Source organism: Hyla sarda (genome assembly GCF_029499605.1).
Source record: "Hyla sarda isolate aHylSar1 chromosome 1 unlocalized genomic scaffold, aHylSar1.hap1 SUPER_1_unloc_20, whole genome shotgun sequence".
Classification (NCBI taxonomy): Eukaryota; Metazoa; Chordata; class Amphibia; order Anura; family Hylidae; genus Hyla; species Hyla sarda.
This window is the reverse complement of record NW_026607582.1, coordinates 391,349-408,102: the sequence shown is the minus strand read 5'-3', so window position 1 is coordinate 408,102 and position 16,754 is coordinate 391,349. Positions and strand designations below refer to the sequence as shown.

Below are 16,754 nucleotides of genomic sequence, written 5' to 3'. Positions count from 1 at the left end.
CCTTTAAGGGTAAATATTAAACATCCCCAATAATCCTGATCTGATGGTGACCGCACACACATACCTATATCTGTAGAGGAGCCGTGTGCTTACAGGACCTGCGATGATGTCACCGTCATGTGATCAGTCACATGGAGGAGGAGGAGGAGTCACATGATCAGGGGCTGCTGCTCTGAGAGATCTCCACACACAACACAACAGCAGTGACTGCCCCACCAGGACCTGCTCTGTATCTGCTACATGCTGGAGGTGTAGGACCTGTGATGATGTCACAATTATGTGACCAGTACCCATTTCGGGGGGGGGGGGGGGGGGGGGGAGTTTAGCAGTATAGATGTGACTGTGGCTGAAGGACCTGTGGGGTGGATCATGTGACAGGAGTGGGCGGGGTTGAGCAGTGTTGGAGAGGAGATTGTAGTTGAAAGACCTGTGATAATGGTCATGTGACAGTAGAGTCCTGCATACACTGAGCAGATGAGCCTAGAGCAGCAGCCCCTGATCATGTGACTCCTCCTCCTCCATGTGACTGATCACATGACGGTGACATCATCGCAGGTCCTGTAAGTACACGGCTCCTCTACAGATACAGGTAGGTGTGTTCTCTCCCTGTCAGGATTCTCTTACGTCCCCCCAGCAGCACAGATGGTATATTCCTCCCCCCGCACACTGGTATGACCCATGCATTGTACTGACAATAAAACCTTACAAGGGTTAATCGCACCCCCTCCCCTATATAGAGGCCGATCCCCTCATCCTGGGATTTCTCCTTTGGGGATTATTTTTATGTATTTTTATGTATTTTTACTATAATATTATTTTATCTTTGCTCCTGGTGAGAGAAGGGTTAATATATTGTCTTGTTTCTGCTGCTGTTTGTGTTATTCCGCCATCTTTACTCATTTCCTATATCTCCGCCCAGTTGGCCCCCAGCTAGAAGCCCCGCCCTCCTGTCCTTGTGGCCCTATTCCTGTTATGTCTTTACCTCTAATATGTCAGGTTCTTCTTCTCCTTCTGGTTCTCTCCCCGCGGTGTCCACATGTCTCCCCGGCCGCCGCCATCTTGTAGAAGGAGGTTTATGGAGAACTGGGCCGACTCCTCTGTGGATCCAGGCTCTGCCGACACCCCCCTCCCATAGAGATGAAAGGAGGGGGTGTGGCTGTGACATCACGAGGGGGTGTGGCTGTGACGTCACGAGGGTGTGTGGCTGTGACATCACGAGGGGGTGTGGCTGTGACATCATGAGGGGTGTGTGGCTGTGACATCACGAGGGGTTGTGGCTGTGACGTGACACAATGAACCCCTATAAAGGTGACTCCGCCCCCAGACATCTTCTCTCTCTCTGGGGGAGGGGACAGACATTGATCTATAGATAAAATATAGTAAAATGATACATTAACCCTTCATCTCCCACATCCTATAAATCTTCCCATCTCCTCCGGCTCTGGTGTCCAAGGTGATAGATTAGTCGCCATCCATGAGTCTCATGATAGATTCTACCAGACGTGGCCCCCGTGGATGTGATTCCAGGATCCTGTGGAGTCGCCGTCCTGTTGTGTCCTCCAGCGTGTTCTCTGCTATATTGCTGGGTCATGTGATTGGTCGTCCATTCCCGCCTTATGCTCCTCCCCCCTTGTTTCCCTTCACCCTCTATCCTCCCTTTTCCTTCTCTTTTCTTTACGTTTACCTTCTTGTCTTTCTTTTCGTGTTCTCGGTGTTTGTTCTTCTGTATTTGATTCTTTGCCGCCAAAGATTCTGAAAGATTTTCTGGTAATTTCCGAGGACGTCATCATAGAGGAGAACTCATCCGAAATCATTGTGACTATAATGTCTCCTCAGATGTTTCCCCAGATTATCTCCAGGAAATGGATTTTATTTCTCCATAGAATCTGGTGCGGTTTATCATCGTCTCCTCTTCTTCCCTTCAGGTTTCTCCAATCCAGGATCCTCTGCTGATATCTTCTATATAAGAGAATTCTCCTGGATGACCCATCAACCATGGAGAGAGACAGGAACAAGATGGCCGACAGGATCATAAACCTCACCCTACAGATACTCTTCCGGCTTACTGGAGAGGTGAGGGATTCTGGGATTTGGATTCTTATCTATGTAATAACAGATGGATATGACTGTAGAGGTGAGGGATTCTGGGATTTGGATTCTTATCTATGTAATAACAGATGGATATGACTGGAGAGGTGAGGGATTCTGGGAGTGATGTCACATGACCTAATTCTTATCTATGTAATAACAGATGGATATGACTGTAGAGGTGAGGGATTCTGGGAGTGATGTCACATGACCTCATTCTTATCTATGTAATAACAGATAGATATGACTGGAGAGGTGAGGGATTCTGGGAATGTATGTAGTGATATTAATGTGTCTCTCCATACACAGGATTATACAGTAGTGAAGAAGTCCTCTAGTGGGCGCTGTCGGGCCCCTGTGTGTGAAGGATGGGGAAGATTCCCGGGGCCCCCACCTCACTCCCTGATACATGAGGAAATGGATGAACAGAAGATCCGAGAACTCATCAACAAGATGATGGAGCTGCTGACTGGAGAGGTGACCCTGCTGGGACATTATACAGTAATGGAGGGGTCTGGTGATGACTGGAGAGGTGACACTGCTGGGACATTATACAGTAATGGAGGGGTCTGGTGATGACTGGAGAGGTGACACTGCTGGGAATGCTGGGACATTATACAGTAATGGAGGGGTCGGGGTGATGACTGGAGAGGTGACACTGCTGGGACATTATACAGTAATGGAGGGGTCTGGTGATGACTGGAGAGGTGACACTGCTGGGACATTATACAGTAATGGAGGAGTCTGGTGATGACTGGAGAGGTGACACTGCTGGGACATTATACAGTAATGGAGGGGTCTGGTGATGACTGGAGAGGTGACACTGCTGGGAATGCTGGGACATTATACAGTAATGGAGGGGTCTGGTGATGACTGGAGAGGTGACACTGCTGGGACATTATACAGTAATGGAGGGGTCTGGTGATGACTGGAGAGGTGACACTGCTGGGACATTATACAGTAATGGAGGGGTCTGGTGATGACTGGAGAGGTGACACTGCTGGGAAATTATATAGTAATGGAGGAGTCTGGTGATGACTGGAGAGGTGACACTGCTGGGACATTATACAGTAATGGAGGGGTCTGGTGATGACTGGGGAGGTGACACTGCTGGGACATTATACAGTAATGGAGGGGTCTGGTTATGACTGGAGAGGTGACACTGCTGGGAAATTATATAGTAATGGAGGAGTCTGGTGATGACTGGAGAGGTGACACTGCTGGGACATTATACAGTAATGGAGGAGTCTGGTGATGACTGGAGAGGTGACACTGCTGGGACATTATACAGTAATGGAGGGGTCTGGTGATGACTGGAGAGGTGACACTGCTGGGACATTATACAGTAATGGAGGGGTCTGGTGATGACTGGAGAGGTGACACTGCTGGGACATTATACAGTAATGGAGGGGTCTGGTGATGACTGGAGAGGTGACACTGCTGGGACATTATACAGTAATGGAGGGGTCTGGTGATGACTGGAGAGGTGACACTGCTGGGACATTATACAGTAATGGAGGGGTCTGGTGATGACTGGAGAGGTGACACTGCTGGGACATTATACAGTAATGGACGGGTCTGGTGATGACTGGAGAGGTGACACTGCTGGGAATGCTGGGACATTATACAGTAATGGAGGGGTCTGGTGATGACTGGAGAGGTGACACTGCTGGGACATTATACAGTAATGGAGGGGTCGGGGTGATGACTGGAGAGGTGACCCTGCTGGGACATTATACAGTAATGGAGGGGTCTGGTGATGACTGGAGAGGTGACACTGCTGGGACATTATACAGTAATGGAGGGGTCTGGTGATGACTGGAGAGGTGACACTGCTGGGACATTATACAGTAATGGAGGGGTCTGGTGATGACTGGAGAGGTGACACTGCTGGGACATTATACAGTAATGGAGGGGTCTGGTGATGACTGGAGAGGTGACACTGCGGGGACATTATACAGTAATGGAGGGGTCTGGTGATGACTGGAGAGGTGACCCTGCTGGGACATTATACAGTAATGGAGGGGTCTGGTGATGACTGGAGAGGTGACACTGCTGGGAATGCTGGGACATTATACAGTAATGGAGGGGTCTGGTGAAGACTGGAGAGGTGACACTGCTGGGACATTATACAGTAATGGAGGGGTCTGGTGATGACTAGAGAGGTGACACTGCTGGGACATTATACAGTAATGGAGGGGTCTGGTGATGACTGGAGAGGTGACCCTGCTGGGACATTATACAGTAATGGAGGGATCTGGTGATGACTGGAGAGGTGACACTGCTGGGACATTATACAGTAATGGAGGGGTCTGGTGATGACTGGAGAGGTGACACTGCTGGGAGATTATACGGTAATGGAGGGGTCTGGTGATGACTGGAGAGGTGACACTGCTGGGACATTATACAGTAATGGAGGGGTCTGGTGATGACTGGAGAGGTGACACTGCTGGGACATTATACAGTAATGGAGGGGTCTGGTGATGACTGGAGAGGTGACACTGCTGGGACATTATACAGTAATGGGGGGTCTGGTGATGACTGGAGAGGTGACACTGCTGGGAATGCTGGGACATTATACAGTAATGGAGGGGTCTGGTGATGACTGGAGAGGTGACACTGCTGGGACATTATACAGTAACACCACTGGAGGGGTCGGGGTGATGACTGTATCATTATGTGTCAGGTTCCTATAAGGTGTCAGGACGTGGCGGTCTATTTCTCCATGGAGGAGTGGGAGTATGTAGAAGGACACAAGGATCAGTACAAGGATCAGGTCATGATGGAGGATCAGCAGCCCCTCACATCACCAGGTAATAGACATGACTATATACACACATCCTCTCATTATTTGTATGTAAAGAATGAATTCAGTCTCTGTATGTGTTCCCTACAGTCAGATCCAGTAAGAGAACAGCACCAGAGAGGTGTCCCCGTCCTCTTCTTCCACAGGATGATCAGGTAGATGGAGATATTCCCTATGATCTGTAGAAGGGCTGTGAAGCTCTTGTGGTCAGTCTCCTCACCCTCCATGACTCCTCATCTCCTGCTCATCTATAACATCCCACGTGACTTCTCCTACTGTCTGATGACTTTACTATATTTATTTTACATCATATGAATCAGGGAGAAGATCCGAATAATATTAATGCTCCAGAGACAGATGTGAGCGGTGATGAGCAGTATAAGGAGGACATTCCTACAGAGAAAGATCTGATCTTTATTAATGCTACAGACATGAAGGAAGAACAAGAGACATATGTGAGCGGAAATGAACAGTATAAGGAGGACATTCCTACAGGGAAAGATCTGATCTATTCTACAGACATAAAGGATGAAGAAGAGACATATGTGAGTGGTGATGAGCAGTTTAAGGAGGACATTCCTACAGGAAAAGATATGGACAATAATAATGCTACAGACATGAAGGAAGAAGAAGAGACAGATGTGAGCGGTGATGAACAGTATAAGGAGGACATTCCTACAGGTAACCGTCCAGGTGAGTAGCAACAACTTAAAGGGGTATTCCAGGAAAAAACTTTTTTTTATATATCAACTGGCTGTAGAAAGTTAAACAGATTTGTAAATTACTTCTATTAAAAAAATCTTAATCCTTTTTCAGTACTTATGAGCTGCTGAAGTTGAGTTGATCTTTTCTGTCTAAGTCCTCTCTGATGACACCTGTCCCGGGAAACGCCCAGTTTAGAAGCAAATCCCCATAGCAAACCTCTTCTAAACTGGGCGGTTCCCGAGACACGTGTCATCAGAGAGCACTTAGACAGAAAAGAACAACTCAACTTCAGAAGCTCATAAGTACTGAAAGGATTAAGATTTTTTAATAGAAGTAATTTACAAATCTGTTTAAATTTCTAGAGCCAGTTGATATATAAAAAAAGTTTTTTCCTGGAATACCCCTTTAACCCCTTAAGGACTGAGCGTTTTTCCACTTTCCTTTTTTCCTCTTTACCTTTAAAAAAATCATAACCCTTTCAGTTTTGCACCTAAAATCCATATGAGGGCTTATTTTTTGCGCCACCAATTCTACTATGTCTACTTTGTCATTTTACCCAAAAATCTACGACGAAACGGGAAAAAAAAAATCATTTTGGGACAAAATAAAAAAAAAAAAACACCATTTTTAACTTTTGGAGGCTTCCGTTTCTACACAGTACATTTTCCGGTAAAAATGACCCCTTCTCTTTATTCTGTAGGTCCATACAATTAAAATGATCCCCTACTTATATAGGTTTATTTTGTCGTATTGCTGGAAAAAATCATAACTACATGCAGGAAAATGTATACGTTTAAAATTGTCCTGTTCTGACCCCTATAACTTTTTTATTTTTCCGCGTATGGGGCGGTATGAGGGCTCATTTTTTGCGTCGTGATCTGAAGTTTTTAGCGGTACCATTTTTGCATTGATAGGACTTAATGATCGATGTTTATTTTTATTTACACTGTGTTTTTTTTATGGGAAAAGGGGGGTGATTCAAACTTTTAATAGGGGAGGGGTTAAATGATCTTTATTCACTTTTTTTTGCAGTGTTATAGCTCCCATAGGGACCTATAACACTGCACACACTGATTTCTTATACTGATCATTGTTATCCCATAGGGACCTATAACACTGCACACTCTGATCTCTTATACTGATCATTGTTATCCCATAGGGACCTATAACACTGCACACACTGATCATTGTTATCCCATAGGGACCTATAACACTGCACACTCTGATCTTTTACATTGATCACTGTTTTCTCATAGGAAACCAGTGATCGATGATTCTGCCGCTTGACTGCTCATGCCTGGATCTCAGGCACTGAGCAGTCATTCGGCGATCGGACAACGAGGAGGCAGGTAGGGACCCTCCAGCTGTCTTGTTACCTGTTAGGGATGCCGCGATTTCGCCGCGGCTATCCCGAACAGCTCCCTGAGCTAACCGGCATGCTTTCACTTTCGTTTTAGACGCGGCGTTCAACTTTGAACGCCGCGTCTAAAGGGTTAATAGCGCGCGGCACTGCGATCACTGCCGCGCGCTATTAGCCACAGGTCCCAGCCGTCGTGGCCCCGCGTTTATAGAAAGGGAAAGGACTCATGATGTACCGGTACGTCATGAGTCCTTAAGGGGTTAATATAGAGCAGAGTCACAGATTCTTCTGCTGTAATAATTGTGTAGAATTCTTTAATCTCTCTGTCCTTTCTCTTCTGTATATTCTTCTATTCACCCAAAATGCAAACTAATGTGAAACTACAGCTGGAATATGGACAAGAAATATCCCTATGTGTATGAGGCCATCACACCCGCTCCTATAGACTTGCACTGAGGGGGCACGGTGTGACATCATGACAAGATGAGGTTGTGGTCAGAGATCTCGAGGAGCTTTTGTCTTTAATCATCCTAATTGACACTAGGTTCAGAGAGAGAAACCACCATTTCGAGACCCCTTGAGGAGGCTTTCTGTCAGATTGTCACCTTGCCTTTCATGCCCTCCCTCACCTCCCATGTCTCCCCTCACCTCCCATGCCTCCCTCACCTCTCATACCTCCCATGCCTCCCTCACCTCCCATGCCCCATGATGAAACCATGGTGTCCCGATCAGCTGTGAGGACGTGGAGGGTCCCCACCAGCCTCCTCTGCATCCGATCATCGCTCTATTGCTGAGATCCAGACAGGAGCAGTGGAGCGCCGATAACACTGATCAATACTATGCTATGGCACAGAACAGTGTCTGCAATCAAAGCATTGTATGTAATAGTCTCCTATGGGGGCTATAAATGTGTAAAAAAATATATATATAGTTAATAAATTTGATTTAACCCCTTCCCTAATAAAAGTTCGAATCACCCCCTTTCCCATAAAAAAAAAAAAATGTAAAGAAAAATAAATATAAACATATGTGGTATCGCCGTGTGCGTAAATGTCTAAACTATAAAAATATATCGACAATGACGAACACATAAAAAAATTCCAAAGTCCAAAATTGCGTATTTTTGGTCACTTTTTATACTATAAAAAGCGATCAAAAAGTCCTATCAAAACAAAAATTATACTGATAAAAACTTCAGATGACGGCGCAAAAAATGAGCCCTCATACCGCCCCGTACACAGAAAAAAAAAAAAAGTTATAGGGGTCAGAAGATGACAATTTTAAACATAATTTTCGTGCATGTAGTTATGATTTTTTCCAGAAGTGCGACAAAATAAAACCTATATAAGTAGGGGATCATTTTAATCGTATGGACCTACAGAATAAAGAGAAGGTGTCAATTTTTTTAATTACATTTATTTCAAACTATGCAAATTGAGTATTCTTGTGATCGTATTCACCTGAGAAATAATTTTACCGCAGTGAATGAAGGATCGGAGCCGCAAAAAATTAGTTATGGCAAAATAAGAGATTTGCCTCTTAGAGAATAGCTTAAATTTCCTGAGTTGTTAAGTGGGCACTCTCATTATGGTGAATAAAAAATATTTCTAATATACTTTTTAATATGTTTAACCCCTTAAGGACACATGACGTTCTCATACGTCTCCATTTCCGAGTCCTTAAGGACACATGACGTATGAGAACGTCATGTGTTTTACCGGCCCCCCGCAACCATCTGGAGCGGAGCCGGTCCCCGATGCCTGCTGAAATCGTTCAGCAGGCATCGGGGCATATCGCCCAGGGGGGTCATTATGACCCCCCATGTCGGCGATGGCCGCAGATCGCTGGACAATTCAGTCCAGCGATCTGCGGCGGATTCCGGGTCAATCGGGTCCCCAGTGACCCGGTGACCCGGAATTATTGGCTGATCGGGGCCGTCAGAGACGGCCCCGAACAGCCAGAGCCAGCAGGGGTGAGGTGGCACTGGTGCCACCTCACGATCGCCCTGATTCGTCGGCCGGATTACCGGCCGACCAATCATGGCGCCTGCTGCGGGTGTCACTCCCGCAACCCGCTCCGCCCCTCTTCCGGAGGACGTGAGCGGGTGCGGGACGTGCACCCCGGGTGCTGGGGACCCCGATCCCCGGCGTCCCTGTTGGGATCGGGGCCCCAGGAGCAGCGGCGGCGGCGGAGACGACGAGGGACTGACCTGTGCTGCTGGATCGTTGGAGGTGAGTGACAGCCTCCTGCTGTTGCTTAGCAACAGCTCCCAGCATGCAAAAAGGGCATGCTGGGAGCTGTAGTTATGCAACAGCAGGAGGCAGACCACCACAACTCCCAGCATGCCCTTATGGGCATGCTGGGACTTGTAGTTTTGCAACAGCTGGAGGCACATTATTTCTATGTAAAAGTGTACCTTCAGCTGTTGTGTAACTACAACTCCCAGCTTGCACAATCAGCTAAAGTGCATGCTGGGAGTTGTAGTGGTGCATCTGGTGGTTGCATAACTACAACTCCCAGCATGCCCTTTGGCTGTCGGTGACTGCTGAGAGTTGTAGTTTTGCAACAGCTGAAGGCACACTGAGTTAAGTAGCAAACCAGTGTGTCTCCAGCTGTTGCATAACTACAATCCCCAGCATCCCCAGCCAAAGTAGTATGCCTCCAGCTGTTGCATAACTACAACACCCAGCATGCCCTTCCGCTGTCCGTACATGCTGGGGGTTGTAGCTTTTGCAACAGCTGAAGGCACACTGGTTGCAAAACACTGAGTTTGTTACCAAACTCGGTGTTTCACAACCAGTGTGCCTCCAGCTGTTGCAAAACTACAACTCCCAGCATGCACTGATAGACCGTACATGCTGGGAGTTGTAGTTTTGCAACAGCTGGATGTCCCCCCCCCCCCCAATGTGAATGTACAGGGTACACTCACATGGGCGGAGGATTACAGTAAGTATCCGGCTGCAAGTTTGAGGTGCGGCAAATTTTCTGCCGCAGCTCAAACTGCCAGCGAGAAACTACTGTGAACCCCCCGCCCGTGTGACTGTACCCTAAAAACACTACACTACACTAACGCACAATAAAATAAAAAGTAAAAAACACTACATATACACATACCCCTACACAGCCCCCCTCCCCAATAAAAATGAAAAACGTCTGGTACGCCACTGTTTCCAAAACGGAGCCTCCAGCGGTTGCAAAACTACAACTCTCAGCATGCACTGATAGACCATACATGCTGGGAGTTGTAGTTTTGCAACAGCTGGATGTTCCCCCCCAATGTGAACGTACAGGGTACACTCACATGGGCGGAGGATTACAGTAAGTATCCGGCTGCAAGTTTGAGCTGCGTCAAATTTTCTGCCGTAGCTCAAACTGCCAGCGAGAAACTACTGTGAACCCCCGCCCGTGCGACTGTACCCTAAAAACACTACACTACACTAACACAAAATAAAATAAAAAGTAAAAAACACTACATATACACATACCCCTATACAACCCCCCTCCCCAATAAAAATGAAAAACGTCTGGTACGCCACTGTTTCCAAAACGGAGCCTCCAGCTGTTGCAAAACAACTACTCCCAGTATTGCCAGATAGCCGTTGACTGTCCAGGCATGCTGGGAGTTTTACAACAGCTGGAGGCACCCTGTTTGGGAATCACTGGCGTAGAATACCCCTATGTCCACCCCTATGCAAGTCCCTAATTTAGGCCTCAAATGCGCATGGCGCTCTCACTTTGGAGCCCTGTCGTATTTCAAGGCAACAGTTTAGGGTCACATATGGGGTATCGCCGTACTCGGGAGAAATTGGGCTTCAAATTTTGGGGAGTATTTTCTGCTATTACCCTTTTAAAAAATGTAAAATTTTTGGGAAAACAAGCATTTTAGGTAAAAAAAATATATTTTTTTTACATATGCAAAAGTCGTGAAACACCTGTAGGGTATTAAGGTTCAAATTACCCCTTGTTACGTTCCCCGAGGGGTCTAGTTTCCAAAATGGTATGCCATGTGTTTTTTTTTTTGCTGTCCTGGCACCATAGGGGCTTCCTAAATGCGGCATGCCCCCAGAGCAAAATTCGCTTTCAAAAAGCCAAATGTGACTCCTTCTCTTCTGAGACCTGTAGTGCGCCAGCAGAGCACTTTTCACACCCATATGGGGTGTTTTCTGAATCGGGAGAAATTGGGCTTCAAATTTTGGGGGGTATTTTCTGCTATTACCCTTTTTAAAATTGTAAAAATTTTGGGAAACCAAGCATTTTAGGTAAAAAAAATATATATTTTTTTACATATGCAAAAGTCGTGAAACACCTGTAGGGTATTAAGGTTCACATTACCCCTTGTTACGTTCCCCGAGGGGTCTAGTTTCCAAAATGGTATGCCATGTGTTTTTTTTTTGCTGTTCTGGCACCATAGGGGCTTCCTAAATGCGGCATGCCCCCAGAGCAAAATTTGCTTTCAAAAAGCCAAATGTTACTCCTTCTCTTCTGAGACCTGTAGTGCGCCAGCAGAGCACTTTTCACCCCCATATGGGGTGTTTTCTGAATCGGGAGAAATTGGGCTTCAAATTTTGGGGGGTATTTTCCGCTATTACCCTTTTTAAAAATGTAAACATTTTGGGAAAACAAGCATTTTAGGTAAAAAAAAATTTTTTTTTTTACATATGCAAAAGTTGTGAAACACCTGTAGGGCATTAAGGTTCACGTTACCCCTTGTTACGTTCCCCGAGGGGTCTAGTTTCCAAAATGGTATGCCATGTGTTTTTTTTTTGCTGTTCTGGCACCATAGGGGCTTCCTAAATGCGGCATGCCCCCAGAGCAAAATTTGCTTTCAAAAAGCCAAATGTGACTCCTTCTCTTCTGAGACCTGTAGTGCGCCAGCAGAGAACTTTTCACCCCCATGCAAGGTGTTTTCTGTATCGGGAGAAATTGGGCTTCAAATTTTGGGGGGTATTTTCTGCTATTACCCTTTTTAAAAATGTAAAATTTTTGGGAAACCAAGCATTTTAGGTAAAAAAAAAATATATTTTTTTTACATATGCAAAAGTCGTGAATCACCTGTAGGGTATTAAGGCTCACTTTACCCCTTGTTACGTTCCCTGAGGGGTCTAGTTTCCAAAATGGTATGCCATGTGTTTTTTTTTTGCTGTCCTGGCACCATAGGGGCTTCCTAAATGCGGCATGCCCCCCAAAAACCATTTGTCGCTCCTTCCCTTCTGAGCCCTCTACTGCGCCCGCCGGACAATTAACATAGACATATGAGGTATGTGCTTACTCGAGAGAAATTGGGTTTCAAATACAAGTAAAAATTTTCTCCTTTTTATCCCTTGCAAAAATTCAAAAATTGGGTCTACAAGAACATGCGAGTGTAAAAAATGAAGATTTTGAATTTTCTCCTTCACTTTGCTGCTATTCCTGTGAAACACCTAAAGGGTTAATACACTTACTGAATGTTTTTTTGAATACTTTAGGGGGTGTAGTTTTTATAATGGGGTCTTTTATGGGGCATTTCTAATATGAAGACCCTTCAAATCCACTTCAAAACTGAACTGGTCCCTGAAAAATAGTGAGTTTGAAAATTTTGTGAAAAATGTCAAAATTGCTGCTGAACTTTGAAGCCCTATGGTGTCTTCCAAAAGTAAAAACTCATAAATTTTATGATGCAAACATAAAGTAGACATATTGTATATGTGAACCCAACAAAAATATATTTTGAATATCCATTTTCCTTACAAGCAGAGAGCTTCAAAGTTAGAAAAATGCAAAATTTTCATTTTTTTCATCAAATTTTGGGATTTTTCACCAAGAAAGGATGCAAGTTACCACAAAATTTTACCACTAAGTTAAAGTAGAATATGTCACGAAAAAACTATCTCGGAATCAGATTGATTACTAAAAGCATTCCAGAGTTATTAATGTTTAAAGTGACAGTGGTCAGAATTGCAAAAAACGCTCCGGTCCTTAAGGTATAAAATGGCTCGGTCCTTAAGGGGTTAAAAAAAAATGAAGTTTTCCATGTTTTATTTGTGCTTAAAAAAGCTCAAGAGCACATTTTCCCTCATCTCTTACACAGACTTTGGACCGAAGTCCAAAGGGGGGTCCAACCAACAGCATATGGCAGTTACGTGTGAGAGGAGCGATGATTGGATGAGGCTGAACACACCGCCCCCCCCCCCGCCCCGCAGCACTTCAGGCGCACTTTCTGTGTTTGGACTTTGGTCCTAAGTCTGTGTATAAGATGGAGGAAAATGTGCTCTTGAGCTTTTTTAAGTACAAATAAAACATAGAAAACTTCATTTTTTTAAACTAAGTATATTAGAAATATTTGTATTCACCATAAGGGGTGCAATAGCAAAAATTTGTTTTAATAAGTCACCCTTTAAGGGGTTAAAATAAAATCTGTGTTATTCTCTGCAGATTCTTGTACCAGGAGATCAGAGGAGAATCTTATATCTTCAGATTATAAAGCAGATGATGATATCACACAAGATACATATGAAGAACATTCCATTATCCCAGATACACCCTCAGCCCTTCACAGCCAAGATCTGTCATCTCATCCTTATATACAGGTCCTGTCTTCTCAGTCATCACAGGATGTTCAACAAAATAAAAGTCACAGAAGGGGTGTTGGACAACGAGCTCATACAGGAAAGAAACCATATTCATGCTCAGAATGTGGGAAATGTTTTACTAAGAAATCAAGCTTTGTTGATCATCAAAAAACTCACACAGGAGAGAAGCCGTTTTCATGTTCAGAATGTGGGAAATGTTTTACTAAGAAATCATATATTGTTACACATCAAAGAACTCACACAGGGGAAAAGCCATTTTCATGTGCAGAGTGTGGAAAAAGTTTTGCTGACAAATCAGCTCTTGGTTATCATCAAAAAACTCACACAGGGGAGAAGCCATTTCCATGTTTAGAATGTGGAAAATGTTTTGCTCAGAAATCAGATCTTGTTAAACATCAGAGAACTCACACAGGGGAGAAGCCATTTTCCTGTTCAGAATGTGAAAAATGTTTTACTGAGAAATCAAGTCTTGTTCATCATCAAAAAACTCACACAGGGGAGAGGCCATTTTCATGTTCAGAATGTGGAAAATGCTTTACTTGGAAATCACGTCTTGTTAATCATCAGAGAACCCACACTGGGGAGAAGCCATTTTCATGTTCAGAATGTGGGAAATGTTTTACTGAGAAAGCAACACTTAAAAAACATATAAGAACTCACACAGGAGAGAAGCCAATTCAGAGCAATATATGATGCAGATAACACATCTATATATTATCCATGTACATAGGATATCTGACATTTATACATATATCATATACTGCAGGGGTTTCAAACTGGCGGCCCTCCAGATGTTGCAAAACTTCAACTCCCAGCATGCCTGTGAGGGGAGTCAGCTTGTTATACGTATTCATATAACCTTTTATAATAATCCTTTATATGATTATACGCCATTTTGTATATCATCACCATGTTGTGTATAGTCCACCATCTTGTCTATGTTCCTTCATTATGAACTGAGTGTGAACTTTACCAGAATTATAACCAGGAAACTTGTAAACAAGAACCACAACTGCTGAGCGTACAGAAAACTCCAAGGCTACTGAGTCTGGCTATCATACTTATAATGCAATATAATTCGCGTTCGGGAGCTGGCAAGGATGATAGGGATAGAAATAACACCGATTGTGGAGACCAGGGTATGGTGACTCCTAGAATGCTTTTCATTAGCCCGGCGCAGGCATACCAGAAGGGTTGGACAATAGGGCACGTCCATAGCACATGATACTGTGTGCCCCTGTGTCCACAACCTCGCCAACATGTATCTGGGACAGACTGGTAAAAAACAGCTAGCTTGTCTGGAGTATGATACCAGCGTAAGATTGTTTTATAGGCCGATTCTACGTGTGAGGAGCATTACGAAAAGCTTCATGCCAGGTAGGCATTGGAAAGGATGTATGTAGCTCCCTCTCCCACATTCTCAAGGGGTAAGGTTTTGAAAGTGTGTTCGTTTGTAATAAGGCTAAATATATTGGTTTTAGACCTTTCTGTGGTGATGTAAGTAATTGATAGCTGAGCCATCCATATTTCCCTGAGCAGGATGTAGATTCTGTAAGAGGTGCCTAAGTTGTAAGAACTTGTAAAAATCACGTGGCGGGATGTCATACTTCAGGGTTAAGTCTGAGTAGGACATCAACATTCCATCTATGAGCATGTGTCTAAGTTGTAGAATGCCCTTCACTATCCAAGGGGATAAATCCAAATTCGGGATTTGAGCTTTCAGGAATGTCAGTGGTAAGTCAGTTCTCACCAAGGGGACTGGGTTCACCATATGAGATAGAAAAAATGTCCAGGCCATATAGGAAGCCTTAACTATAGGATTGGTGAGTAAGGGGGGGGGGGGGGGGGGGTGTTCCAATATGTGGCGTATAATACATCTTTCAGTCTAAATGGGGCTACGTAAAAGTTTTCTTTTTGATCCAAGGGAGGGATGCTGAGTTGCACCACCAACACTTAATCAAAGCCACCAATGTAGCCACATAGTAGAATTGTATGTTCGGGGCGCTCAGACCACCAGCTAATCTGGGGCGTGACATAATGTGCGAGGACAGCCTGGGTTTCCTGCCCGCCCATATGGTTTCATATTTGTTTATTAGTTTATCAATTATACATAATACACAATACAAATCAAACAACGAAAAAAGTTTTCCTGGCAAAACAGGTAAAGAAAAGAGAAGTACAAAACAAAATACCATATATCATGTTAGACAAAGTAGGAAGAGTCTATGATCCCAAGGGCATGGCAGACGCATTCGCCAGCTATTATGAAACTCTGTATAACTTAAAGGATGACCATGAGACCACTCATCCAACTCCAGAAGTAATAAACGAGTTCCTGGTGAGTGCATCGTTGCCATGTCTCTCTAGCATACAAGCTGCTGAATTATCCTCCCCCTTTACTAGAGAGGAAGTTAAAAATCATATCCGTCTTTTTAAATCAGATAAATCTCCAGGTCCGGACGGGCTGTTAAAGGGGTACTCCGCCCCTAGACATCTTATCCCCTGCTGGGGACCCCGGGGATCACTGCTGCAGCACCCCGCTATCATTACTGCGCAGAGCGAGATCACTCTGCACGTAATGACTGGCAATACAGGGGCCGGACCATCGTTACGTTACGGCTCCGCCCCTCGTGGCGTCACGGCCCGCCCCCGTCAATTACAAGTCTATGGGAAGGGGGCGTGGCAGTTGTCACGCCCCCTGCCATAGACTTGCATTAAGGGGATGGGCCGTGATGTCATGAGGGGCGGAGCCATTACGTCACGCTGCTCCGGCCCCTGTATCGCCCGTCATTACGCACAGAGATCGCTCTGTGCAGTAATGATGGTGGGGTGCCGCAATGGCGATCCCTGGGGTCCCCAGCAGCGGGACCGCGGCGATCTAACATCTTATCCCCTATTCTTTGGATAGGGGATAAGATGCCAGGGGCGGAGTACCCCTTTAAATGAATTCTTTAAGATCCACTTGGACAAGTTGGTTCCCTGCTTAACGTATCTGTTCAATGAAATTTTAATGACTGGGAAAATTCCAGAAGAAATGCTTGAGGCAGCTGTAAGAGCTTTACCCAAAGCAGGGAAAGATCCAACTGTACCGAGCAGCTATAGACCTATCTCCCTGCTAAATAGTGATATTAAATTCTATGCGAAATTACTGGCGGCGAGAGTAGGTCTAGAGCTGCCGAAGTTAGTTAATATGGATCAGGTGGGGTTCATAAAGGGCCGACAATCC

General features: G+C 44.9%; 2 protein-coding genes across 2 annotated transcripts in view; one reads left to right on the top strand and one right to left on the bottom strand.

Moving 5' to 3' along the window:
• The window catches only part of LOC130298100 (oocyte zinc finger protein XlCOF7.1-like), a 79,402-nt gene that overhangs the window by 33,811 nt on the left and 28,837 nt on the right, over window positions 1–16,754 (bottom strand). The gene's annotated exons all lie outside the window — the stretch shown is intronic.
• Window positions 550–15,340, top strand: LOC130298089 (oocyte zinc finger protein XlCOF7.1-like). Its single transcript, XM_056550983.1, has 7 exons — window positions 550–589; window positions 1,926–2,073; window positions 2,398–2,565; window positions 4,775–4,901; window positions 4,985–5,049; window positions 5,215–5,587; window positions 13,371–15,340. Exons 2-7 carry the CDS (start codon window positions 1,996–1,998, stop codon window positions 14,219–14,221), a joined length of 1,662 nt encoding a protein of 553 aa, XP_056406958.1. The 5' UTR covers window positions 550–589; window positions 1,926–1,995; the 3' UTR covers window positions 14,222–15,340.

Bases quoted from the DNA above. Each gene is read 5' to 3' on its own strand.
- LOC130298089 (XM_056550983.1), top strand. From the start codon at position 1,996: ATGGAGAGAGACAGGAACAAGATGGCCGACAGGATCATAAACCTCACC. The intron at 2,074-2,397 runs GTGAGGGATTCT...CTCCATACACAG, and splicing joins TCTTCCGGCTTACTGGAGAG to GATTATACAGTAGTGAAGAA. The intron at 5,050-5,214 runs GTAGATGGAGAT...CATATGAATCAG, and splicing joins TTCTTCCACAGGATGATCAG to GGAGAAGATCCGAATAATAT.